We start from the raw sequence: 26678 nt of genomic DNA, 5'->3' as shown, positions 1-26678 counted from the left end.
GCGAACCGGGACCGGGAGAGAACCGGGACCCCCCCGGACACGCGGGACCTCTCGGGACCCCCCCGGACCGAGCGGGACCGAGCGGGACCCCCCAATACCGGGAGGGAGGAACGGGACCCCCGAGAGGAGGAGCGGGAAGGGGCGCACCTGGAGGGGGGGATGGACCGGGACCGAACCGGGATCGGGGAATCGGGAGAGAAGCGGGACCGCGGAACCGGGAACGGCACCGAACCGGGACCGGGGAATCGGGAGAGAACCGGGACCGCGGTACCGGGAACGGGGAGGGGGCGCACCTGGAGGGGAGGCGCACCTGGAGCGGGGCTGGACCGGGACCGGGAGCGAACCGGGACCGGGGGTACCAGGGCCGAAACTCCGCCGGAGCGCACCTGGAGCGGGGCTGGACCGGGCCCGCGGTACCGGGACCGGGGGGACCAGGAGAGAACCGGGACCCTGGTACCGAGAACGGCACCGAACCCGGACCAGGGGTACCGGGACCGGGACCGAACATGCACCGGGATCAGTCCCGGACCTGCGCCGGGGCGCACCTGGAGAGGGGCTGGACCGGGACCGGGGGGTACCGGGAACGGACTGGGGGAACCGGGAGCGGGGTCGAACCTGGAGCAGGGCGCACCTGGATCGGAACCGAACCTGCGCCGGGGGTACCGGGAGTGGTCCCGAACCTGCACCGGGGGCACCGGGATCGGTCCCGAACTGCACCGGGGGTCCCGGGATCGGCCCCGAACCCTACGGGGAAGGGCCCGGGCGGTACCGGGAGCGGGGCCGCACCTGGACCAGGTGCACCGGAACCGACACCGGAGCCCCAGCCCGCCCCGGGGGAGAACCCGCGGTCCCGCACCTGGACCGGGGCCGCACCTGGACCAGGTGGGACCGGACCGGACCGAGCCGGCACCGGAGGGATCCCGACCCCTCATGGGGGAGATCCCGAACCCGAACCGGGGGTCCCGAACCGGGGGGGGTCCCGATCCCGGTCCCGAACCGGGGGGGTCCCGAGGTCCCGAACCGGGGGGACCGCACCCCCCCCCCGGTTCCCCCCCCGCCCCCCCTCTCTGACTCAGCCCCTCCCCCCCCCGGTTCCCCCCACTCGCGTCAGCGCCGGGACCCCCCGTGGGGGGCGGGGGGGGGGCACAAACCCGAGGGGAGGGGGGCGGGGCCATCCCGGGGGGCGGGGGGGGCACAAACCCGAGGGGCGGGGGGCGGGGCCATCCCGGGGGGGGGGCACAAACCCGAGGGGAGGGGGCGGGGCCGTCCCGTGGGGGGCGTGTCCGGCGCGCGCGCGCGCGGGGGGGCGGGGCGGGCTCGGGGACGGCCCCGACACCGCGGGGAGGGTCCCGGGATATGGGGGGGGGGGCAGGGGGGGGTCCCGGTGCGGCCCCCGCGGTCCCGGAAGGGCTCGGGGAGGGGGGGGGGGGGGCTCAAGGGGGCGGGGGGGCCCCGCTGGCGTCAGCGGAAACCCCGGGCGGCCGCAGGGCCCCCCCCGGCCCCGCCGCGCTGCGTCAGCACCGGGACCCCCCCGGACCCCCCCGGGCAGGAAACCCCCCCCAAAAATGGGGGCGACCCCCCCCAAGTGTCCCGGGAGGGGTTTGGGGGGTCCCGGTCGGGGTTTTGGGGGGACGGGGGGGGCACAATCGGCGGCCACCGCGGTCAGCACGGGTGGCCCCGGGGGGGGCGGGGGGGGGCCGGGCCGTGCGTCAGGCGGTGACGCGGGGCAGGATGTGGGGGGGACACCGGGGGGGGCAAAAAGGGACGGGGGAAACGGGGGGACACGGAGGGGACACGGAGGGGACACGGGGGGGAAAACGGGGGGACACTGGGGGGACACGGGGCAGGATGTGGGGGGGACACCGGGGGGGGAAACGGGGGGACAAAGAGGGGACGCGGGGGGATGGCAGCGTCCCCAAAGGGGGGGACACGGAGGGGGGACATGGGGGGACATTCAGGGGATACGGGGGGGGAAAAACGGGGGGACAAAGAGGGGAAAACCGGGGGGACAAAGAGGGGAAAATGGGGGGGTGGCAGCGTCCCCAATGGGGGGGACAAAGGAGGGAAAACCGGGGGGACACGGCGGGGGAAAAACGGGGGGACATTCAGGGGATACGGGGGGGACACGGGGGGTGGCAATGTCCCCAGTGGGGGGAAAACCGGGGGGACAAAAGGGGGGACAAAAGGGGGGACATTGGGGGGACACGGAGGGAGCACGGGGGGGGGGGGGTGGCAGCGTCCACGGCGTCGCTGCGGGGCCCAGAGCGGCGACACGGGGGGGACGGCGGTGGTGGCGGCGCTGGCTGGGGGGTGGCAGTGTCACTGTGTCACTGTCACTGTGTCACTGTCACCGTGTCACTGTCACTGTGTCACCGTGTCACTGTCGCTGTCACTTTCCCCGCGCCGCTGTCACTGTGTCACTGTGTCGCTGTTTCGGGGCCGCTTTGAAGGGGAATTAGGTCGATTCAGGGGCTCCGGTGCTCGGTTTTGAGGCCGATTTTGAAGTTTTGGGGCTGGGGGGGGGGGAATTGAAGTCCATTTTGGGGCTCCAGGGCTCGGTTTTGGGGCTCCCAGGGGGTTTTGGGGGGTATTTTGGGGCGCCGGGACTCGGTTTTGAGGACGATTTTGGGGTTGGGGGGGGATTGAGGTAGATTTTGGGGCCGAATTTGGGGGTTTTGGGGTATTGAGGTCCATTTTGGGGCTCCAGGGCTGGGTTTTGGGGCCGATTTTGGGGTTTGGGGGGGATTGAGGTCCATTCTGGGGCGCCAGGGCTCTGTTTTGGGGCCGATTTAGGGGGTTTTGGAGATTGGGGGGTGATTGAGGTCCATTCTGGGGCTCCGGGGCTCGGTTTTGGGGCAGATTTTAGGGTTTTTTGGGGTTTTTCGGGGGCTTTAGGACCGCGGCGGAGCCGCGGGCAGGGGGCGTGGCCACCGCGAGGGGCGTGGTCTTGAGGAGGAGGCGCGGCTTTAGGGCGTGGTTTGTTTTGATGCTCTTCGGGCTCTGATTGGCCGATTCTCTTCCCGCCCAAAACATGCCGGTCCCGCCCCTCCTTCTCCTTGCCTTGCTCTGATTGGCTTGCGCACGGCGAGGCGGGAAAAGCTCGGCCAATGAGCGTGCCGGGTGAGGCAGAGGGGGCGGGGCCTGGCTCTGAGGGAAGGGGATATGCCGGAGGGGGGTCGTGAGGGGCCGGGGTCACCATGAGGGGTCACGGAGAGGTTTGGGGTCATTGTGAGGGGAGAAGGTCACCCTGAGGGGTCTGGGGTCACCCTGAACGGACATGGAGCAGTTTGGGGTCACTCTGAGGGGTCTGGGGTCACCCTGAGGGCACCTGGAGGAGCCTGGGGTTCCTTTGGGGGGGGTCTGGGGTCTCTCTTGTTGCTCTGGGGTCCCTTTGAGGGCTCTGAGCCCCCCTTGGGGTGTTTCTGGGATCACCCTGAGGGGTCCGCGATGGGTCTGGGGTCCCTTTGGGGGGTCTGGGGTTCCTCTGCGGGGGTCTGAGCCCCCCTTTGGTGGGTCTGGGGTCCGTTGGGGAGTTTGTGATCCCTTTGGGGGGGTCAGGGGTCTCTTTGGGGGATCTGGGGTCACCCTGAGGGGTCTGTGAGGGGTCTGTGGCCCCTCTGGGGGGACATAGACAGGTCTGGGGTCCCTCTTATGGGGTCCGGGGTCACCCTGAGGGGTCCATGATGACTCTGGGGTCCCCTTTGGGTGGCTCTGGGGTCCCTTTGGTGACTCTGAGCCCCCCTTGGGTGGGTCCGGGGTCACCCTGAGGGGTTCGTGATGGGTCTGGGGTCGCTTTGGGTGGGGGTCCATCCCAGGCCCCCCCATTTTGGTGGCACTGGGGTCACCCTGAGGGGTCCATGATGGGTCTGAGGCCCCTTTGGTGGGTCTGGGGTCCCTTTGGGTGGGGGTCCCGTCCCAGGCCCCCCCATTTTGGTGACTCTGGGGTCCCTTTGGTGGCACTGGGGTCACCCTGAGGGGTCTGTGATGGGTCTGGGGTCCCTTTGGGTGGGGGTCCCGTCCCAGCCCCCCCCATTTTGGGTTGCTCGGGGCTCCCCTTCCCTTCCCCTCCCCCCCCTCCCGGCCGTGCCCCTCCCCCCCCGCCCTTCCCGCCCCCCCCCCTCGATTTCCTGGCCCGGCTCGGCCCTTCCTGCCCCCCCCCCCCCCCGGGAAACGGGACCGGGGGAATTCTCCGGGAATTCGGCAGCGCCGGGAGCCGCCGGCACCACGGTGAGGGGCGGCCACGGGGGCAAAAGGGGGAACTGGGGGGGTTGGAGGGCCCAGAGGGGGAAAAAAGGGGTTTTTTAGGGAAAAAATGGGGGGTTTTTTTGGGAAAATAGGGGGTTTTGAGGGAAAAGGGTGGGAAAAGGGAGGGTTTGGGTGGAAAAAAGAGTGGAAAAAGGGGGGTCTGAGGGGATAAAGAGGGGGAAAATGCAGGATAAAGGCTGGGGAAAGGTGAAAAATGGGAGGTAGAGGGGGGGGAAAGGGGGAAAAAGGGGAATAAAGGATGGGAAAAGGGTAAAGAAGAGGAAAAAAGGGGGGAAAAGGGGGTTTGGGTAGAAAAAGGGTGGGAAAAAGGGTGGGAACAGGGGGGAAAAAGGGGAGGTAAAAGGGAGAAAAAGGGGAAAAGAAAGAAAAAAGGTGGGAAAAGAGGAAGAAGTGTGGGAAAATGGGGATGAAAGGGGAAAATGGGGAGGTAAAGAGGGAGAAAAGGGGGGAAATGGGTGGGAAAAGGGGATTTGGGCAGAAAAAGGGGGGTGGGAGGGTCCCGGGTGGAGCCTGAGGGCGATTTTGGGGAAAATGGGTGAGAAAGGGAGAGTTTGAGCAGTCTGGAGAGAAAAAAGCCCGGAAAAGGCGTTTTTGGGTCGGCCAAAGCTGTGATTTGTTGGTGTGGGCTGCAGGGAGGGTGCCCCAAATCCCCTTTTTTCCCATTTTTCCCCCTTTTTCGGCCTCGCTGTGCAGAGGATGCTCCCCGAGGAGCGCAAGGAGGGCTCGCCCCGCTTCGGGAAGCTCCATTTCCCCGTGGGGCTCTGGATCAACTCCCCCAAGAAGCGCCTGGCCAAGATGAGCCGGCGCTGGCCCAGCGCGGGCTCCGTGCGGTGAGACCCCAAAATGGCCCGTTTTCCGCATTTTTCACCCCAATTTCTCCCCCTTTAATCCCATTCCCCCCGTTTTTCCCCCCCCGTAATCCCATTTTCCCCGTTTTTCACCCCAATTTTTCCCCACCTTTAATCCCATTTCCCCCAGTTTTTCCCCCCTTTAATCCTATTTCCCATGTTTTTCCCCCCTTTGATCCCATTTTCCCCAGTTTTTCCCCATTAATTCAATTTCTCCCCATTTCCCCCCCCTTTAATCCCATTTCCCCCATTCCCCCAATCCCATTTTTCCCCTTTTAATCCCATTTTCCCCCGTTTTATTTCCCCTTTAACCCCATTTCCCCCATTTTCTCCCCTTTTAACCCCATTTTTTCCTCTTTTAATCCCATTCCCCCATTTCCCCCCCATCTTAACCCCATTTCTCCCATTTTCCGCCCATTTTTCCCCCTTTAATCCCATTCCCCCCCTTTTAACCTCATTTCCTCCCCTTAACCCCATTTTTACCCCATTCCCCCCCTTTAACCTCATTTTTCCCCCCATTTTTACCCCATTCCCCCCCATTTCCACCATTTCCCCCCTTTTTAACCCCATTTCCCCCCTTTAACCCCGTTTTTACCCCATTTTCCCCTTTTAACCCCATTTCCCCCCTTTTAACCTCACTTCCCCCCCATTTTCCCCCCTTTTAACCCCATTCTCCCCCCATTTTTACCCTATTTCCCCCCCTTTTAACCCCATTCTCCCCCATTTAACCCCATTTCCCCCCTTTTAAACCCATCCCCCCCATTTCCCCCCCTTTTAACCCCATTTCCCCCTTTTAACCCAATTTTTATCCCATTCCCCCCCTTTTTACCCCATTTTAACCCCATTTCCCCCATTTTAACCCCACTTCCCCCCCTTTTAACCCCATTTCCCCCCCTTTTAACACCATTTTCCCCCCTTTTAACCCCATTTCCCCCATTTGAACCCCATTTCCCCCATTTTAACCCCATTTCCCCCCCTTTAACACCATTTTCCCCCCTTTTAACACCATTTCCCCCATTTGAACCCCATTTTAACCCCATTTCCCCCCCTTTTAACCCCATTTTTACCCCTTTTCACCCCATTTCCCCCCTTTTAACCCCATTTTCCCCCCATTTTTACCCCTTTTCACCCCATTTCCCCCCCTTTTCCCCCCATTTCCCCCCCAGCTCCACCTCCTCGGACACCCCCAGCCGCGCCAGCGACCCCTCGGACCCGCGCCCCATTCCCAGCGCGGCTCCCGCTCCCAAGGCGAAGCCGCCGCGCCACAAGCGCCTCTCCCACCTCTTCCACCGCGCCACCACCAGCACCAGCACCACCAGCACCGCCAGCCCGGGCCACCCTCACTCCCGCTGGGCCAGCGAGAAGAAGCTCAGCGACCTCCGCGACGGCCCCGCCGCCCTGCCGGGCCCCGCGCTGTGCACGCCGAGCCCGCCGTGCATCCTCAAGATCTTCGGCGGGGCCATTTCCCGCGGCGCCAACTACAAGAGCGTCCTGGCCACGCCGCGCTGCAGCGCCCGCGCCCTGGTCCGCGAGGCGCTCGAGCGCTACGGCCTCGACCCCGAGGACTTCGCGCGCTTCGCGCTCTGCGACGTCGTGGGCAGGCCCGGCGGGGCCGGCGGCGCCTGGCAGGGCGAGCACCTGCGCGAGGTGGGCGACGCCGAGCGGCCGCTGCTGCTGCAGGAGCTCTGGAAGCCCAAGGCCGGCTGGTCCCGCCGCTTCGAGATCCGCCGCAGGGAGGACCTGGAGCGGGAGCGGGAGCGCGACGGGGGAGGAGGAGGAGGAGGAGACGAGAGCGGCGAGGGAGGCGACGGCGCCGGTGAGGGGTGGGGCGGCCCTGCCTGCGTCGCTTGGGTTGCCTTTTTACCACGGGTTTACTCCGGGGTTTTTTTGCCCTTATTCCTATTTTTCCCCCGGTTTTTTGCCCTTATTCCCATTTTTTCCCCCGTTTTTGACCCTTGTTTTTTTTTTGCCCTTACTCCTATTTTATCCCCGTTTTTACCCCGGTTTTTTTTTTTGTCCTTATTCCTATTTTCCCCCCGTTTTATCCCCCTTATTCCTATTTTTCCCCGTTTTTTGCCCTTATTACTATTTTACCCCCGTTTTTACCCCCGTTTTTCCCCCGGTGTTTTTGCCCTTATTCCCATTTTCCCCTTGTTTTTTTTTTTTTTTTTTTTTTTTTGTCCTTATTCCTATTTTCCCCCGTTTTTACCCCTTTTTTTTTTTGCCCTTATTCCTATTTTACCCCCGTTTTTTCCCTTATTCCTGTTTCCCCCCCCATTTTTACCCCGGTTTTACCCCGTTTTTTTTGCCCTTCATCCTATTTTACCCCCGATTTTCCCCCGGTTTATTTTGCCCTTAATCCTATTTTCCCCCCGTTTTTCCCCCCGGATTTTTTGCCCTTATTCCCATTTTCCCCCTGTTTTTTTTTTTTTTTTCCCTTAATCCTATTTTCCCCCCGTTTTTTCCCCCTTATTCCTATTTTTCCCCGGTTTTTGCCCTTAATCCTATTTTACCCCCGTTTTTACCCCGATTTTTTTGCCCTTATTCCTATTTTCCCCCCGGTTTTACCCCGTTTTTTTTTTTTTTTTCCCTTAATCCTATTTTTCCCCCCATTTTTTCCCCCCTTAATCCTGTTTTACCCCCGTTTTTTTCCCCGGTTTTTTTTTTGCCCTTATTCCTACTTTACTCCCGTTTTTATTGCCCTTAATCCTATTTTACCCCCGTTTTTTGCCCTTATTCCTATTTACCCCCGTTTTTACCCCGTTTTTTTTGCCCTTATTCCTATTTTCCCCCGGTTTTTTTGTCTTTATTCCTATTTCCCCCCACCGTTTTTTTCCCCCTTAATCCTGTTTTTCCCCCGGTTTTTTTTCCCTTATTCCTATTTTTCCCCATTTTCCCCCGGTTTATTTTGCCCTTATTCCTATTTTCCAACCCGTTTTTCCCCCGTTTTTCCCCCGTTTTTTATTGCCCTTATTCCTATTTTCCCCCCGTTTTTTCCCCCTTAATCCTGTTTTCCCCCGGGTTTTTTTTTTTTTTGCCCTTATTCCTATTTTCCCCCCGTTTTGCCCACCGTTTTTTTTTGCCCTTAATCCTATTTCCCCCCCGCTTTTTTCCCCTCAATCCTGTTTTTCCCCATTTTTCCCCCTTAATCCCATTTTCCCCCCATTATTTTCCCCCCTTTATTTTTCCTCTTTTTCCCCCCATTTCCCCCAATCCCCACATTCCCACGGTGTCCCTCCCCAAGCCCCCTCCCCACATTTCCCGCCCTCCACCAACGCCCCCTCCCCTCGTTTCCCCAGGGCTGCCGCCCCCCTCCCGCCGCCTGCACCGGAACCGCTCCCGGGCGGCCTCGGGCGGCCCCGCGGCCCCGGCGCGCGGTGACCCCGGCCCGGCCATGCGGCGCAGCATCAGCGACCTCAACCTGAGCACGCGGCGGCGCCAGCGCAAGGCCCTGAGCGTGGCCGGGGGCGGGGACAGCGCGGGCCCCGCCCCCCCGGGACCCCCGCCCGGCGCCCCCGGCACCCCGGAGGGCGGCGATGGGGACGGGGGTCCCGGCCTGGAGCTGCTCTCGCAGTGCCTGATCCAGCCCCCCCGGGACCGCCCCTATTTCCTGCTGCTGCGGGGCTACGGCAAGGAGGTGAGAGGAAAAAAACGGGAAATTCACCCCAAAAATGGGACCGGAGTGACCCCTAAATCCAGAGAAACCACCCCAAAAACGCTCCAAAAAACGGGAAATTCACCCCAAAAATGGGACCGGAGTGAGCCCTAAATCCAGAGAAACCACCCCAAAAAAATCCCCTTTTCTTCCTGCCCGCCCCTATTTCCTGCTGCTGAGGGGCTACAGCAAGGAGGTGAGAGGAAAAAACGGGAAATTTACCCCAAAAATGGGACCGGAGTGAGCCCCAAACCCAGAGAAACCGCCCCAAAAATCCTCCAAAAAAACGGGAAATTCACCCCAAAAATGGGACCAGAGTGAGCCCTAAATCCAGGGAAACCGCCCCAAAAATCCTCCAAAAAAACCCCAGAAATTCACCCCAAAAATGGGACCGGAGTGAGCCCTAAATCCAGGGAAACCGCCCCAAAAATCCTCCAAAAAAACCCCAGAAATTCACCCCAAAAATGGGACCAAAGTGAGCCCTAAATCCAGAGAAATCTCCCCAAAAAAATCCTCCAAAAAAACCCCAGAAATTCACCCCAAAAATGGGACCAGAGTGACCCCTAAATCCAGAGAAATCTCCCCAAAAAAATCCTCCAAAAAAACCCCAGAAATTCACCCCAAAAATGGGACCAGAGTGACCCCTAAATCCAGAGAAACCACCCCAAAAACGCTCCAAAAAACGGGAAATTCACCCCAAAAATGGGACCAGAGTGAGCCCCCCGGGCCCTCCCTGTGAGCCCCCAAACCCAGGGAAACCACCCCAAAAATCCTCCAAAAAAACCCCAGAAATTCCCCCAAAAATGGGACCAAAGTGACCCCCATTTCCCACCCCAAACCCCCCCTTTTTTTTAACCCCAAACTCCCCTTTTTTTCCCCCTTTTTTACCCCATTTCCCACCCCAAACCCCCCATTTTTTTTACCCCAAACCCCCCATTTTTTAACCCCAACCCCCCCATTTTTTTAACCCCAAACCCCCATTTTTTTCCCCCCAAACCCCCCCGTTTTTTCCCCCAAACCCCCCATTTTTTTACCCCAAACCCCCCATTTTTTAACCCCCACCCCCCATTTTTTTACCCCCCAAACCCCCCATTTTTTAACCCCCACCCCCCCATTTTTTTAACCCCAAACCCCCATTTTTTTCCCCCCAAACCCCCATTTTTTACCCCAAACCCCCCATTTTCACCCCATTTCCCCCACAGGACTTCGTCCTTTTCATCATGACCCGCCCCCAGCACATCTTCGGCCGCCTCGACCGCCGCTCCGGGGCGGGGGTCCCGGCCCCCCCCGAGCCCCCCGAGCCCCCTCCCCAAAAACCCGACCCGGGCCCCTTCTCGGTGGTCGACACCTTCCTGGACGCCCCCGACCTCCTCCCCCGGCACTGCCTGGTGCAGGCGGACCCCGCCCCGGGGCTGCCGGGCGGCGGCTGCGACCCCTCCCCGAATTCCGGGGCCCCCCCCTCGGCCACCGTGCGGCCCTTCCGGGGCGCCCCCACCACGCTGAACGGGACCCCCCTGTTCCGCCGGGCGCCGCTGCGCCCCGGGGACCTTTTGGGTCTGGGGGAGCACGTCCTGCTGCTCTACAAGGACCCCCGCGCTGGGGAGGGGGCGCGGCCGCCCTGGGCTCCCCCCCCGCGGCCCCCGATGGGGATTTTGGGGGTGCTGGGGTGCGCGGGCTGCGGGAGGAGCCCCCGGGAGCGGCGGGAGCGGCTGCGGGAGGCGCTGCGGAGCCCCCGCGCCGAGCTCCGGTACCGCCCGCAGGACGAGGGGGCGCTGCTGCGGGACATCCTCAGCATGGACCTGGGCGGCTTCGGGGGGCCCCGGGGGCATTCGGGGGGTCCTGGAGGGGATTCGGGGGGTCCTGATGAGGGTTTGGGGGGTTCCGGGCAAAATTCGGGGGGTCCCGGGCAAAATTCGGGCGGTGCCGATGAGGATTCGGGGGATCCCAGAGGGGATTTGAGGGGTCCTGGGCAGGATTTGAGGGGTCCCGGAGAGGATTTGAGGGGTCCTGGGCAGGATTTGAGGGGTCCCGGAGAGGATTTGAGGGGTCCTGGGCAGAATTTGGGGGGTTCCGGGCAGGATTTGAGGGGTCCCGGGCAGGATTCGGGGGGTCCCGGGCAGGATTTGAGGGGTCCCAAGGGGGATTTGAGGGGTCCCAAAGGGGATTTGAGGGGTCCCGATGAGGATTCGGGGGTTCCCGATGAGGATTCGGGGGGTCCCGAGGAGGATTCGGGGGGTCCCGAGGAGGATTTGGGGGCGCTGGCCCCGGCGTTCCTGCTGGGGCTGTGCCTGGAGCACGCGGCCAAGGAGTTCCCGGCGGGACATTTCCCGGAGCTGCTGGGGAGAGTGGCCGGGATGCTGCGGGAAACGGTCGGGGTGAGCGAGCCGGGAACATTTTGGGGACATTTTGGGACATTTTGGGACATTTTGGGGACACGGGGATTGGGGGAATTTGGGGATATTTGGGGGACATTTCCCGGAGCTGCTGGGGAGAGTGGCCGGGATGCTGCGGGAAACGGTCGGGGTGAGCGAGCCGGGGACATCTGGGGACATTTTGGGGCATTTTGGGAACATTTTGGGGCATTTTGGGACATTGGGGGGGCACGGGGATTGGGGGAATTTGGGGATATTTGGGGACATTTTGGGGACACGGGGATTTGGGGGAATTGGGGGGAACATGGGAGATACTGGGGCCAAAATGGGGCTGAACTGGGAGGGAAACTGGGGCCAAACTGGGATGGAACTGGGAGGGAAACTGGGGCCAAATTGGGGCTGAACTGGGGTGAATTGGGGCCAAACTGGGAGGGAACTGGGAAGGAAACTGGGGCCAAACTGGGGGTGAACTGGGAGGGAAACTGGGGCTGAACTGGGAGGGAAACTGGGGCCATACTGAGGTGAACTGGGAGGGAAACTGGGGCCAAACTGGGGGTGAACTGGGAGGGAAACTGGGGCCAAACTGGGGCTGAACTGGGGCCAAACTGGGACTGAACTGGGAAGGAAACTGGGGCCATACTGGGAGGGAAACTGGTCCATACTGGCCTATACTGGTCCATACTGGTCCATACTGGGGCACTGAGGGTCCCTCGCTCTCCTGGCAGGAGAAAATCAAGGAAATCGGGGACCGGCAGCCGGAGAGGTGAGAGAGACCCAAAACCGCCCAAAATCTCCCCAAAACCGCCCAAAATCTCCCCAAAACCTCCCTGAGATCCCCAAAACCGCCCCAAAACCCCCTCGGGACCCCCAAAACTGCCCCAAACTGCCCCTGGGGACTGGGACAGACTGGGACAGACTGGGACAGACTGGGAGGGCTCCTGGGGCTGTTTTGGGGCCATTTTTGGGGGGATTCTGGGTAGAATTTTGGGGAATTTCTGGGACCCCCACCCAGTCCCAAACCCCTCCCAATTTTGGGGATCCCCCTCCCAATTCCCTTCCAAGTTTGGGGGATCCTGCCCCAATTCCCTCACAATTTTGGGGTCCATCTCACAGTTTTGAGGATCCCCCCCAAACCACTCCCAAATTTGGGATCCCCCCCCTCCCCAAAATCCCTCCCAATTTTTGGGTCCCCCCCAAACCCCAAACCCCTCCCAATTTGGGGTCCCCCAGTCCCAAACCCCTCCCAATTTTGGGATCCCCCCCAAAGTTGGGATCCCCAATCCCAATTTTGGGGTCCCCCCTCACCCAATTTTGGGATCCCCCCCTAACCCCTCCCCAATTTGGTTTATCCCGCTCAATTTTGAGGATCCCCCTCACCCAATTTTGGGCCCCCCCTCACCCAATTTTGGGCCCCCCCTCACCCAATTTTGGGCCCCCCCTCACCCAATTTTGGGATCCCCCCCAAACCCCTCCCCAATTTGGTTTATCCCGCTCAATTTTGAGGATCCCCAATCCCAATTTTGGGGTGTCCCCTCCAATTTTGGGGTCCCCAATCCCAATTTTGGGCCCCCCTCACCCAATTTTGGGGTGTCCCCCCCAATGTTGGGATCCCCAATCCCAATTTTGAGGATCCCCAATCCCAATTTTGGGCCCCCCCTCACCCAATTTTGGGCCCCCCTCACCCAATTTTGGGGTCCCCAATCCAAATTTCCGGTCCCTCACCCAATTTTGGGGTGTCCCCCCCAATTTTGAGGATCCCCAATCCCAATTTTGGGCCCCCCCCCTCACCCAATTTTGGGGTGTCCCCCCCCCACCCTTCGCAGCCCCCCGGACGGGGACCCCCCCCCGTTTCTGGACCTTTCCGGGGTCACCTCGGACCTGCGCCCCCTGCTGGGGTGGCTGGCGAACAGCGTGGAGCTGCTGAACCTGGCGCAGGCGCACCTGCAGGCCCTGGAGGCACAGCTGGACATCGAGGGTACACTGGGATATACTGGGATATACTGGGTTATACTGGGATATACTGGGTTATACTGGGTTATACTGGGTTATACTGGGATATACTGGTTATACTGGGTTATACTGGGTTATACTGGTTTATACTGGGATATACTGATTTATACTGGACTATACTGGTTTATACTGGTTTATACTGGGTTATACTGGTTATACTGGGCTATACTGGGATGCACTGGGTTATACTGGTTATACTGGGTTACACTGGTTTATACTGGGTTATACTGGGATGCACTGGGCTATACTGGGATGCACTGGGTTATACTGGGTTATACTGGTTTATACTGGGTTCTACTGGGTTATACTGGGATGCACTGGGATATACTGGGATGCACTGGGATGGGGTCCTGGGGCGGTTCTGGGGCCAGACCGGACATTTTTGGGGCCGTACTGGGATTTTTGGGGGTATTTGGGGGGAATTTCCCAGTTTTGGGGTGAATCCCTGGGGTTTAGGGGCTGACCCCCATTTTGGGGTAAATTCCCATGGGATTTAGGGGTTTATCCTGGATTTTGGGATTTATCCTATATTTTGGGATGAATTTCCAGGGTTTATCCTGAATTTTGGGGTGAATTCCCGGGATTTAGGGGTTTATCCCAGGTTTATGATCTGGCCCCCATTTTGGGGTAAATTCCCGGGTTTTTAGGGCCGTGCCAGGGGCTGGAGAAAGACCTGGAGAGCTGTGAGGAGGCCCTGGGGTGAATCCCCGCGATTTTGGGGTGATTCCTGTGGGATTATCCTGTGGGATTATGTTTTTTTGGGGTGAATTCCCGGGATTTCAGGGTTTCTCCTGGATTTTGGGATCTGCACCATATTTTGGGGTAAATTCCCGGGTTTTCAGGGCCGTGCCCCGAGCTGGAGAAGGACCTGGAGAGCTGTGACGAGGCCCTGGGCGTGCTGGACGAGGTGATCATGTCCACGTTCCAGCAGAGCGTCTACTACCTGACCAAGGTGAGCCCAAACGCACCTGGGGACCCCAAAATTCACCTGGGGAACACAAAATTCACCTGAGGGATCCCAAATCCCACCTGGGGAACCCAAAATGCACCTGGGGAACCAAAAATTCACCTGGGGAACCCAAAATTCACATGGGGGACCCAAAATTCACCTGGGGAACCCAAAATTCACATGGGGGACCCGAAATTCACCTGAGGGACCCCAAAATTCACCTGGGGGATCCCAAATCCCACCTGGGGAACCCCAAATCCCACCTGGGGGACCCCGAAATTCACCTGGGGAACCCAAAATTCACATGGGGACCCCGAAATTCACCTGGGGAACCCAAAATTCACCTGGGGAACCCAAAATTCACATGGGGGACCCCAAATCCCACCTGGGGGATCCCAAAATTCACCTGGGGAATCCCAAAATTCACCTGAGGGACCTGAAATTCACCTGGGGAACCCAAAATTCACCTGGGGGACCCAAAATTCACCTGGGGAACCAAAAATTCACATGGGGAACCAAAAATTCACATGGGGAACCCAAAATTTGCCTGGGGACCCCGAAATTCACCTGGGGAACCCAAAATGCACCTGGGGACCCAAAATTCACCTGGGGAACCCAAAATGCACCTGGGCACCCCGAAATTCACCTGGGGAACCCCGAAATTCACCTGGGGGACCCCAAAATTCACATGGGGAACCCGAAATTTGCCTGGGGACCCCAAAATTCACCTGGGGAACCCAAAATTCACATGGGGGACCCAAAATTCACCTGGGGAACCCAAAATTCACATGGGGACCCCAAAATGCACCTGGGGAACCCAAAATTCACCTGGGGAACCAAAAATTCACATGGGGAACCCAAAATTCACATGGGGAACCCAAAATTCACATGGGGGACCCGAAATTCACCTGAGGGACCCCAAAATTCACCTGGGGGATCCCAAATCCCACCTGGGGACCCCAAAATTCACCTGAGGGACCCCAAATCCCCTCTAAACTCCCCAAATCCTCCCCAAATCCCCTCTGTAACCCCCCAAATCCCCTCTAAATCCCAAATTCACCCAAATTTCCCCCAATCTCCAGACCCTGTACTCAGCCCTACCGGCCCTACTGGACACCAAATCCCCCCAAATCCCCTCTGAGCCCCAAATTCACCCAAAATCTCCCCAAATCCCCAGACCCTGTACTCAGTGCTGCCCGCCCTGCTCGACACCAAATCCCCTCTAAATGCCCCAAATTCACCCGAATTCACCCGAATTTACCCCAATTTCAGACCCTGTATTCAGCGCTGCCGGCCCTGCTCGACACCAAATCCCCTCTAAATGCCCCAAATTCACCCAAAATGCCCCAAATCTCCATCCCCAGACCCTTTACTCGGCCCTTCCCGCCCTGCTCGACACCAACCCCTCTGAACCCCCCAAAATGCCCCAAATTCACCCAAATTCACCCAAATTCACCCATTTCCAGACCCTTTATTCAGCCCTACCGGCCCTGCTGGACACCAACCCCCCAAACACCCCAAATTCACCCAAATTAACCCAATTCCAGACCCTGTACTCGGCCCTACCGGCCCTGCTCGACACCAAATCCCCTCTAAATGCCCCAAAATGCCCCAAACACCCCAAATTCACCCGAATTTACCCCATTTCCAGACCCTGTACTCGGCCCTCCCCGCCCTGCTGGACACCAACCCCCCAAAAAGCCCCAAACTCACCCAAATTAACCCAAATCTCCCCAAATTTCAGACCCTTTATTCAGCCCTTCCCGCCCTACTGGACACCAAATCCCCTCTAAACCCCCAAAATCCCCCAAATTCACCCAAATTAACCCAAATCTCCCCAATTCCAGACCCTTTATTCAGCGCTCCCCGCCCTGCTGGACACGAACCCCCCAAATTCACCCAAATTCACCCAATTCCAGACCCTTTATTCAGCCCTACCCGCCCTGCTGGACACCAACCCCCCAAACACCCCAAATTCACCCAAATTCACCCAAATTCACCCATTTCCAGACCCTTTATTCAGCCCTACCCGCCCTGCTGGACACCAACCCCCCAAACACCCCAAATTCACCCAAATTCACCCAAATTCACCCAATTCCAGACCCTGTATTCAGCCCTCCCCGCCCTGCTGGACACGAACCCCCCAAAATCCCCCAAAATGCCCCAAATTCACCCAAATTCACCCGAATTTACCCCAATTCCAGACCCTCTATTCGGCCCTCCCCGCCCTGCTGGACACGAACCCCCCAAAATGCCCCAAATTCACCCAAATTAACCCAAATCTCCCCAATTCCAGACCCTGTACTCGGCCCTTCCCGCCCTACTGGACACCAAATCCCCTCTAAACCCCCAAATGCCCCAAAATGCCCCAAATTCACCCAAATCTCCCCAATTCCAGACCCTCTATTCGGCCCTCCCCGCCCTGCTGGACACGAACCCCCCAAAATGCCCCAAATTCACCCAAATTAACCCAATTCCAGACCCTTTACTCGGCCCTCCCGGCCCTGCTGGACACGAACCCCTCTAAACCCCAAAATCCCCTGAATTTACCCCAATTCCAGACCCTGTACTCGGCCCTTCCCGCCCTGCTGGACACGAACCCGTTCGCGGGCGCGGCGGAGCCGCGGGCGGGGCCGGACGGGGGCGGGGTCCCCGCGGGGCTGCGGCCGCCCCTGGCCGTGTTCAGCGCCGTGCTGGGGCTGACGCGCGAGTGCCGCCTGCACCCCGAGCTGGCCTCGCAGACCTTCGGCTACCTGTTCTTCTTCTCCAACGCGTCCCTCTTCAACACCCTCATGGAGAAAGGTCAGATTTGGGGTGATTTATAGGGGATTTGGGGTGATTTATATGGGATTTATGGGGTTTATAGGGGTTTATAGGGGTTTGGGGTGTCCCAGACCTTCAGCTACCTGTTCTTCTTCTCCAACGCGTCCCTCTTCAACACCCTCATGGAGAAAGGTCAGGATTTGGGGTGATTTATAGGGGATTTGGGGTGATTTATATGGGATTTGGGGGGTTTATAGGGGTTTATAGGGGTTCATAGGGGTTTATAGGGAGTTTGGGGCATCCCAGACCTTCGGGTACCTGTTCTTCTTCTCCAACGCCTCGCTCTTCAACACCCTCATGGAGAAAGGTCAGGATTTTGGGGGGAATTTGGGGGGTGTTTGGGGAATTTGAAAATCTGAAAAAAAAATTTTTAAAAATCTGAAAAATATCTGAAAAAAAAACCCTGAAAAAAATCTGAAAAAAAAGATCTGATTAAAATTATTAAAAATCTGCTAAAAATCTGAAAAAATCTGGATAAAATCTGATTAAAATGAAAAAAAAATCTGATAAAAATCTGAAAAAATCTGAAAAATTCTGAAAAAAATCCGATAAAAATCTGAAAAAAATCTCAAAAAAAATCCGAAAAATTAAAAAAAAATCTGAAAAAAATCTGAAAAAAATCTCAAAAATATCTGGATAAAAATCTGCTAGAAATGTGTGAAGAGCCCGAAGTAACCCCAAACGTTCTTGCTCCCCAGGCAGCGCGGGGCCGTTCTTCCAGTGGTGGGTGGGCGTCCGGCTCCGCACCAACCTGGACCTGGTGCTGGACGGGCTGGGGGCGCTGGGGCTGGGCGACATCGCCGGGGACTTCTTCAGGAAACTCTCGGCCACGGCCAACCTGCTGTGCACGCCCCGCGGCTGCCTGGAACAGGTGAGCACACCTGGGATACACCTGGGCATCATAAACACACCTGGGCACACCTGGGATACACCTGGGTACAGCTGGGGATATCACAGATACACCTGGGTACAGCTCTCGGCCACGGCCAACCTGCTGTGCACGCCCCGTGGCTGCTTGGAACAGGTGAGCGCACCTGGGATACACCTGGGCACACCTGGGCATCATAAACACACCTGGGGTACACCTGGGATACACCTGGGGATATCACAGACACACCTGGGCACACCTATGAGACACCCATGACACACCTGTGAGACACCTGGGCACACCTGGGGATATCACAGACTCACCTGGGGGCACCACAGACTCACCTGGGCACACCTGGGGCACACCTATGACACACCTGGGCACACCTGGGTATACCTGGGGCACACCTGGGGGCATCACAGACACACCTGGGCACACCTGGGGGCACCACAGACACACCTGAGCACACCTGGGGCACACCTATGACACACCTGGGCACACCTGGGTATACCTGGGGCACACCTGGGGGCATCACAGACACACCTGGGCACAACTGGGGGCACCACAGACACACCTGAGCACACACCTGTGCACAGCTGGGGGCATCACAAACACACCTGAGCACACACCTGGGCACAGCTGGGGGCATCACAAACACACCTGAGCACACACCTGGGCACAGCTGGGGGCACCACAAACACACCTGAGCACACACCTGGGCACACCTGCTCACACCTGTGCACACCTGGGGGCACCACAGACACACCTGGGCACACACCTGCACACACCTGCTCACACCTGTCCGTGTCCCCAAGGCCACCTGGGCGCGGCTCCGGGCCGAGTTCCCGGCGCTCTCACCTGCGCAGCTGCACCACGTGCTCAGGCACTACCGGCTGGGGCGGGGCCGGGCGGCCCCACCCGCCTGGAGCCCCGCCCCCGAGGAGAGCGCGGCCGCCACCACAGGTGAGCCACGCACCTGGGGGGTGCACGTGTGTGTGTAATACACCTGTGTCACACCTGTGTGTGTGTTATACACCTGTGTTATACACCTGTGTGTGTGTGTGATGCACCTGTGTGTGTGTGTGTGTGTGTGTGTGTGTAATACACCTGTGTCACACCTGTGTGTGTGAGATACACCTGTGTGCGTGTGTGTGTGTGTGTAATACACCTGTGTCACACCTGTGTGTGTGTTATACACCCGTGTTATACACCTGTGTGTGTGAGATACACCTGTGTGTGTGTGCGTGTGTGTGTTATACACCTGTGTCACACCTGTGTGTGTGTTATACACCTGTGTTATACACCTGTGTGTGTGTGTGAGATGCACCTGTGTCACACCTGTGTGTGTGTTATACACCTGTGTGTGTGTGATACACCTGTCACACACCTGTATCACACACCTGTCACACCCTCTGTGTGTGTTATACCCCTGTGTCACACCTGTCACACACCTGTGTGTGTTATACACCTGTGTGTGTTATATACCTGTCACACCTGTGTCACACCTGTGTGTGTGTGTGTTATATACCTGTGTCACACCTGTGTCACACCTGTGTGTGTTATACACCTGTGTGTGTTATATACCTGTCACGCCTGTGTCACACCTGTGTGTGTGTGTGTTATACCCCTGTGTCACACCTGTCACACACCTGTGTCCCCCCCTGTGTCACCCCCAGGTGAGTTTCTGGTAGGTTTTGGGGGTGATTTTAGGGTGATTTTGGGGTGATTTTGGTGGTTTTTGGGTGTCCCTCCCAGGTGACATCTTCGAGAGTTTCTCGGGGGATTTTGGGGTGATTTTAGGGTGATTTTGGGCTGATTTTGGTGGGTTTTGGGTGTCTCCCCCAGGTGACATCTTTGGGATGTTTTTTGGGGTGATTTGGGGCTGATTTTGGTGTTATTTTGGGCTGATTTTGGTGGCTTTTGGGCGGATTTTGGGGGTGATTTTGAGGTGACTTTGGGGGGTGATTTTGGGCTGATTTTGTTGGTTTTTTGGGCTGATTTTGGGCTGATTTTGGGGGGTCATTTTGGGCTGATTTTTGGGGTGATTTTGGTGATTTTTGGGCTGATTTTGGGGGGTGATTTTTGGGCCGATTTTGTTGTTTTTTGGAGTGATTTTGGGCTGATTTTTGGGCTGATTTCGGTGCTTTTTGGGTCCCCCCCAGGTGACATTTTCGAGTTTCTCGGGGGATTTTGGGGGGTGATTTTGGGCTGATTTTATTGGTTTTTTTGGGCTGATTTTGGGCTGATTTTTGGGGTGATTTTGGTGCTTTTTGGGCCCCCCCAGGTGACATTTTCGAGAGCTTCTCGGACCACCCCCCGCTCCTGCTGCCCACCCGGGGCTTCCGCCTGCGCCCGGGGGTGCCCCTGGGCCCGGGGGGGCTCCTGAGCCCCCTCCTCAAAATCCGGCGGCGCCTCTGGGAGCTCGAGGGGGGCGACGACCTCTGAGACCCCCAAAAAATAACCCAAAATAGCCTAAATACCCCCCAAAATAACCCCCAAAATCACCCCCAAAAAATAACCCAAAATAACCCAAAATCCCCCCAAAATAACCCCCAAAATACCCCAAAATCCCACCCAAAATACCCCCCAAAATAACCCCCAAATCCCCCCAAAATAACCCAAAATCCCCCCCAAAATAACACCCAAATCCCTCAAAAATACCCCCAAAATACCCCAAAATCCCACCCAAAATCCCCCCCAAAATACCCCAAAATCCCCCCAAAATAACCCCTAAAATAATCCCAAAATCCCCCCCAAAATAACCCAAATACCCCAAAATCCCCCTGAGACCCCTCCCCAAAATCCCCCAAAATCCCCTGAAACCCCCCCCCCAAATTACCCAAAAAACACCCGAGACCCCCCCTCCCCAAACCCCCCAAATTCCTCCCAATTTCCCCAAAATCCCCCCCAGATCTGTGTGGGGGGGAGGGGTCGCACACGGAGACCCCTCCCCAAATAAAGGAGAGACGGCGACATCGGGGTGAGAGTCGGGGGGGATTTGGGGAAATTTGGGGGGTCCTGAGGGGGATTTGGGGGGGATTTTTTGGGGATTTTGGGGAAATTTGGGGGATCCTGGGGGGGGATTTGGGGGGGATTTTTTGGGATTTTGGGTGGGGTTCTGGAGGGATTTTGGGGAAATTTGGGAGATCCTGGGGGGATTTGGGGGGGGGGCTTTTTTGGGGATTTTGGGGAAATTTGGGGGATCCTGGGGGGGATTTTTTGGGATTTTGGGGGGCGTTCTGGAGGGATTTTGGGGAAATTTGGGGGATCCTGGGGGGGATTTTAGGTGTCCAAGGGGAGATCTGGGGGTCCTGGGGGGAATTTTGGGGGTAGTTTGGGGGTCCTGGGGGGGTTTTAGGGGTTCGGGGTGGGATTTGGGGGTTCCTGGGGGGGATTTTGGGGAATTTTGGGCAATTTCGGGGGGTTTTAGTGGCGGGACCCCTCCCCAAATCACGCGAGGCCCGGGGGGGGGAGGGGTCGCTACTCCTCCTTTATTTGGGGGGGGTCCTGGTGCTCCTGGGGGTCCCCGCGACGGAGGCAGAACCTGGGGGCGGGGCTTAGATTAGGCCACGCCTCCGGAGGAGGAGCAGGGGGCGCGGCCTCACGGCTGGGCGTGGCTTCTTCACCTACGCCCCCAGAATCGCCCTGAAACCGCCAAGATTCTCCTGAAACCCCCCCAAAATTCTCCCGGAACCCCCCCAAATTCCTTCCGGGACCCCCAAAACTCCCCAAAATCCTCAGGAAATCCCCCCCAGGATCCCCAAACCCCCCAAAATCCCCCCAAAATTCCCCAAAAATCCCCCGAAATCCCCCCGCGACCCCCAAATTCCCCCGAAATCCCCCGAAAATCCCCCCGGGCTCACCAGGCGATGCCCGCGGCCACCAGCACTGTCGCGATAGTCGTGACGGCGATGGCGGCGAGCGCGGCCGGGGGGAGCCCCCCGGGGTGGGCGCGCGGGGGGGGCGGGGCCTCGCCCTGGAGCCGGGGGCGGGGCACGACTGCGGGGGGGAGGGGCGTCAGTGGGGGCGGGGATCTGGGGGATTGGGGGCGGGGCCTTGGGAGGGATTTTGGGGGTCCCGAGGAGGTTTTGGGGGTCCTAGGGGGATTTTGGGGAGAATTTTGGGGGTCCCGGGGGGATTTTGGGGCAATTTGGGGGCAATTTGGGGGTCCTGGGGTGGGATTTTGGGGGTCCCGGCGGGATTTTTTGGGGGAATTTTGGGGCAATTTGGGGGTCCTGGGGTGGGATTTTGGGGGTCCCGGGGGGATTTTTGGGGGAATTTTGGGGTGATTTGGGGGGGTCCTGGGGGGATTTGGGGAAGGGGTCGTGGGGGGATTTTTGGGGGTGTTTCAGGGATTTTTTGGGGATATTTCGGGGCATTTCTGGGGTAATTTTAGGGATATTTTGGGGTTTATTTCGGGCATATTTCGGGGATATTTTGGGGATGTTTAGGGGTTTATTTTGGGCGTATTTTTAGGGGTATTTGGGAAATATTTCAGGGGTATTTAGTGGGCATTTTGGGGATATTTTGGGGGATATTTCGGGGACATTTTGGGCGGTGTTTTGGGAATATTTAAGGGATACTTTGGGGCTATTTAGCAGCTATTTTGCGGCACATTTCGGGCCCGTTTCAGGTTCATTTCGGGGCCCATTTCGGGCACATTTCGGGTACATATCGGGCCCCTTTTGGGGCACATTTCGGGGCACATTTTGGGTTCATTTCGGGTTCATTTTGGGCACATTTCGGGCCCATTTCGGGCTCATTTCAGGTTCATTTTGGGGTACATTTCGGGTACATTTCGAGCCCGTTTCGGGGCACATTTCGAGCCCATTTCGGGCCCATTTCGGGGTTCATTTCGGGGTGCATTTCGGGGTTAATTTCGGGCACATTTCGGGGTGCATTTTGGGCCCATTTCGGGGTACATTTCGGGCACAATTCCAGCCCATTTCGGGCACATTTCGGGGCACATTTCGGGCTACATTTTGGGCACATTTCGGGTACATTTCGGGCCCCTTTTGGGTTCATTTCGGGTACATTTCGGGGTACATTTTGGGCACATTTCGTGCCCGTTTCGGGGCCCATTTCAGGGTGCATTTTGGGCACATTTCGGGCCCATTTTGGGCACATTTCGGGGTGCATTTCGTGCCCATTTCGAGCCCATTTCGTGCCCATTTCGAGCCCATTTCGGGGCACATTTCGTGCCCATTTCGTGCCCATTTCGTGCCCATTTCGAGCCCATTTCGGGGCACATTTCGAGCCCATTTCGAGCCCATTTCGGGGCACATTTCGAGCCCATTTCGGGGCACATTTCGAGCCCATTTCGGGCCCATTTCGAGCCCATTTCGTGCCCATTCCGAGCCCGTTTCGTGCCCGTTTCGGGGCGCTCACCGGTGACGTTGAAGTGCAGCTGCGAGCCCGCCCGCCCGCCGGGGCCGCGCATGAGGCACCGGTACCGCCCCGCGGCCGCCGCCGCCGCCGCCTTCAGCTCCAGCACCGGCCCGGGGCCGCTCCGCAGCAGCCGCTCCGCGGGCGGGGGGCGCGGCCGGGCCGGGCCGGGGGGCGCGGGGCCCTCCTGATTTTGGGGAGGGGGCGCGGGGGGCTCCGGAACCGCCCCCGGCCCCTCCAGGCGCTGCAAGGGGGAGAAAAAGGGGTCCTGGGGGGCGTTTTTGGGGAGAATTTGGGGTTTTGGGGAGGGGGTGTGGGGGTCCCGAACCTCCCCTGCTTTTGGGGAGGGGGCGCGGGGGGCTCCGGAACCGCCCCCGGCCCCTCCAGGCGCTGCAAGGGGAGAGAAAAAGGGGTCCTGGGGGGCGTTTTTGGGGAATTTTTAGGGAATTTGGGGGATTTGGGTAATTTGGGGAGGGGGCGCGGGGGGCTCCGGAACCGCCCCCGGCCCCTCCAGGCGCTGCAAGGGGGAGAAAAAGGGGTCCTGGGGGGCGTTTTTGGGGAATTTTTGGGGTTTTTGGGGAAATTTTTGGGGGTTCCAAGGGCGAATTTCGGGAGGGATTTTGGGGGGTCCCGGGGGGATTTTAGGGGGGGGTCCCAGAGGGGATTTTTGGGGGGATTTTTTGGGAATTTGGGGCAGGTTTTTGGGGGTTCCGAGGGCGAATTTCGGGAGGAATTTTGGGGCATTTGTGGGGGAATTTGGGAGGTTCCAAGGGCGAATTTCGGGAGGGATTTTGAGGATTCCCGGGGAGGGATTTTTAAGATTTTTTGGAGGTGAATTTGGGGGGTCCCGAGGGGGATTTTTGAGGATTTTTTGGGGAATTTTTTGGGGGTTCCGAGGGGGAATTTTGGGGCATTTGGGGGGGGCATTTGGGGGGGTTCCGAGGGCGAATTTCGGGAGGGATTTTGGAGGGTCCCAGGGGGGGAATTTGGGGAGAATTTGGGGGAAATTTCTGGAGTGATTTTGGGGTGTCCCAGAGGGATTTTTGAGGATTTTTTGGGGAGAATTCGGGGGAAATTTTTTGGGGTTCAAAGAGCGAATTTCGGGCTGTTTTTAGGGGGGTTCCCAGGAGGGGTTTATGAGGATTTTTTTGGGGAATTTGGGGGAAATTTCGGGAGGGATTTTTTGGGGATTTTTGGGGGGATTTGGGGCAATTTGGGGAGGGATTTTGGGGGGTCCCGGGGGGGATTTTTTGGGGGATTTTTGGGGGGGATTTTTGGGGGATTTCGGGAGGGATTTTGGGCGGTCCCAGGGGGGATTTTTTGGTGGGATCTTTGGAGGATTTGGGGCAATTTGGGGAGGGATTTTGAGGGGTCCCGGGGGGGATTTTGGGGGGATTTTTTGGGGATTTTTGGGGAAATTTCGGGAGGGATTTTGGGGGGTCCCGGGGGGGATTTTTTTGGGGATTTTTTGGGGGATTTTTGGGGGATTTGGGGCAATTTGGGGAGGGATTTTGAGGGGTCCCGGGGGGGATTTTGGGGGGATTTTTTTGGGATTTTTGGGGAAATTTCGGGAGGGATTTTGGGGGGTCCCGGGGGGGATTTTTTTGGGGATTTTTGGGGGGATTTTTGGGGGATTTTGGGCAATTTGGGGAGGGGTACCTGGTAGAAGCTGTAGGTTTTGGCGCCGTGGGACGCCCCGTGCCAGGGCAGGGCGCAGTCCAGCACCAGGTCCTGCCCCTCCTCCACCCACAGCTGCCGCTCTGGGGGGGGGGGGGAGGGGGGTGAGACCCCTCCCCAAATCCCCTCGAGCCGCCCCCACCCCCGGGTTCACCCCAGCAGACCCCTCCCCAATTTGGGAGGGGCGGGAGGCACCGAAATGGCCCCAAAAATCCCCATGGGACCCCCCCAAAACATCCCCTGGAACCTCCCAAAATCCCCCCCGAGACCCTCCCCAAAAATCCCCCGGAATCCCCCCAAAAAAATCCCCCAAAAGTTCCTCAAAACCCCCAAAAAAATCCCCCTGAGACCCTCCCCAAAAATCCCCCGAGACCCCCAAAAAAATCCCCCCAGCACCCCCCAAAAGTCCCTCAGAACCCCCAAAAAAATCACCCCGAGACCCTCCCAAAATCCCCCGGAATCCCCCCAAAAAAATCCCCCCAGGACCCCCCAAAAGTCCCTCAGAACCCCCAAAAAATCCCCACGAGACCCTCCCCAAAAATCCCCCTGAGACCCCTCCCCAAAACCCCCTAAAATCCCCCCGGGACCCCCCAAAACCCCTCTGGGACCCCCCAAAATCCCCCCAAGACCCCCAAAAAATCCCCCCAGGACCCCCCAAACCCCCCGGGACCCCCCAAATCCCCCCTAGGACCCCCGGTTCCCCCCTCACTGCCACAGTCCAGGCCCCCCAAAACCCCTCCCGGGACCCCCAAATCCCCTCTGGAACCCCCCAAAATCCCCTCTGGAACCCCCCAAAATCCCCCCCAAATTCTCCCCAAAAATCCCCAAAATCCCCCCGGCACCCCCCAAACCCCCCGGGACCCCCCAAATTTCCCCAAATCCCCCCAAGGACCCCCGGTTCCCCCCTCACTGCCACAGTCCAGGGCCCCCAAAACCCCCCCGAGACCCCCAAATCCCCTCTGGAACCCCCCAAAATCCCCTCTGGAACCCCCCAAAATCCCCCCCAAATTCTCCCCAAAAATCCCCCCGGGACCCCCCAAACCCTTGGGGACCCCCCCAAATTTCCCCAAATCCCCCCAAGGACCCCCCCTGACCGCCGCAGTCCAGGCCGCGGTTGCAGGCGAAGCGGGTGAGGTTGCAGAAGATGCACTCGATCCACAGCACCTCCATCCGCCCTGCGGCGATTTTGGGGCAAATTCCGGCGGTTTTGGGTTCGCCCGGGGGAATCCGCGCCCCCAAAATCCCCACCCCGAACCCCCCCCCCCCCGGCCCCGCTTACCGCATTTATTGGGGCAATAAACTGTGGGAAAAAGGGGAAATCGGGTTAAAAATGGGAGTGGGGTTTGGGGGGGATTTGGGGCATTTTGGGGAGAATTTGGGGAAAATTTGGGCGAAATTTTTGGGGTTCCGAGGGCGAATTCCTGGAGGGATTTTGGGGTGTCCCGGGGGGGATTTTTTTTTTTGAATTTGAGGGAAATTTTGGGGGGTTCCAAGAGTGAATTTCGGGAGGGATTTTGGGGGGTCCCAAAGGGGATTTTTGAGGATTTTTTGGGGGAATTTGGGGAGAACTTGGGGGAAATTTTGGGGGGTTCCAAGGGTGAATTCCTGGAGGGATTTTGGGGTGTCCCGGGGGGGATTTTAAGGGGATTTTTTTGGGAATTAGGGGGAAATTTTGGGGGGTTCCAAGAGCGAATTCCAGGAGGAATTTTGGGGGCGTCCCAAAGGGGAATTTTGGGGATTTTTTGGGGAGAATTTGGCGGAATTTGGGGGGGGTTCCAAAAGGGCAAAATTCCGAAGGGATTTTGGGGGTGTCCCAGGGGGGATT

The 26678-nt window shown here is 58.5% G+C and overlaps 2 protein-coding genes and 1 long non-coding RNA gene across 4 annotated transcripts; 1 reads left to right on the top strand and 2 right to left on the bottom strand.

Annotated features, from left to right (window-relative positions):
- Nucleotides 1-4177: 4177 nt before the first annotated feature.
- RASIP1 (Ras interacting protein 1) lies at nt 4178-20236 on the top strand. Of its 2 annotated transcripts, XM_071420342.1 has the most exons (12): nt 4178-4227; nt 4960-5096; nt 6281-6930; nt 8414-8751; nt 9972-11144; nt 11867-11904; nt 12965-13116; nt 13994-14103; nt 16662-16902; nt 17622-17794; nt 18607-18754; nt 20076-20236. In XM_071420342.1, exons 2-12 carry the CDS (start codon nt 4963-4965, stop codon nt 20234-20236), a joined length of 3318 nt encoding a protein of 1105 aa, XP_071276443.1. In that variant the 5' UTR covers nt 4178-4227; nt 4960-4962. The 2 variants fall into 2 exon arrangements, with proteins under 2 accessions (XP_071276443.1, XP_071276446.1); XM_071420345.1 differs by lacking the exons at nt 16662-16902; nt 17622-17794; nt 18607-18754; nt 20076-20236 and having other exon boundaries at nt 9972-11292.
- Nucleotides 13032-18676, bottom strand: LOC139586744 (uncharacterized). Its single transcript, XR_011677947.1, has 5 exons — nt 18547-18676; nt 18115-18516; nt 16701-18050; nt 13222-14119; nt 13032-13121 (listed from the first exon to the last, which is right to left on the bottom strand). It is a non-coding gene; the product is annotated as an uncharacterized lncRNA (long non-coding RNA).
- A 1020-nt stretch (nt 20237-21256) lies between the features above and the next one.
- LOC139586749 (izumo sperm-egg fusion protein 1-like) lies at nt 21257-26046 on the bottom strand. Its single transcript, XM_071420348.1, has 5 exons — nt 25948-26046; nt 24836-24936; nt 23180-23420; nt 21655-21790; nt 21257-21335 (listed from the first exon to the last, which is right to left on the bottom strand). The coding sequence occupies exons 1-5, from the start codon at nt 26021-26023 to the stop codon at nt 21272-21274; spliced, it is 618 nt and encodes a 205-aa protein (XP_071276449.1). The 5' UTR covers nt 26024-26046; the 3' UTR covers nt 21257-21271.
- Between the last annotated feature and the right edge of the window lie 632 nt (nt 26047-26678).

Source organism: Agelaius tricolor, unplaced genomic scaffold (assembly GCF_023055355.1).
Source record: "Agelaius tricolor isolate 1412-34295 unplaced genomic scaffold, bAgeTri1.0.p SCAF_136, whole genome shotgun sequence".
Lineage (NCBI taxonomy): Eukaryota > Metazoa > Chordata > Aves > Passeriformes > Icteridae > Agelaius > Agelaius tricolor.
The sequence above is the reverse complement of the archived record's forward strand: the minus strand, read 5'-3'. Positions and strand labels throughout refer to the sequence as shown.

Coding starts and splice junctions, on each gene's coding strand:
- RASIP1 (XM_071420342.1), top strand. CDS start 4,963: ATGCTCCCCGAGGAGCGCAAGGAGGGCTCGCCCCGCTTCGGGAAGCTC. Junction 6,931..8,413: donor CGAGGGAGGCGACGGCGCCG/GTGAGGGGTGGG, acceptor TCGTTTCCCCAG/GGCTGCCGCCCCCCTCCCGC. Junction 14,104..16,661: donor GCGTCTACTACCTGACCAAG/GTGAGCCCAAAC, acceptor CCCCAATTCCAG/ACCCTGTACTCGGCCCTTCC.
- LOC139586749 (XM_071420348.1), bottom strand. CDS start 26,023: ATGGAGGTGCTGTGGATCGAGTGCATCTTCTGCAACCTCACCCGCTTC. Junction 24,937..25,947: donor CCGCGGCCTGGACTGCGGCG/GTCAGGGGGGGT, acceptor CCCCCCCCCCAG/AGCGGCAGCTGTGGGTGGAG. Junction 23,421..24,835: donor AAACCTACAGCTTCTACCAG/GTACCCCTCCCC, acceptor TCCCCCTTGCAG/CGCCTGGAGGGGCCGGGGGC.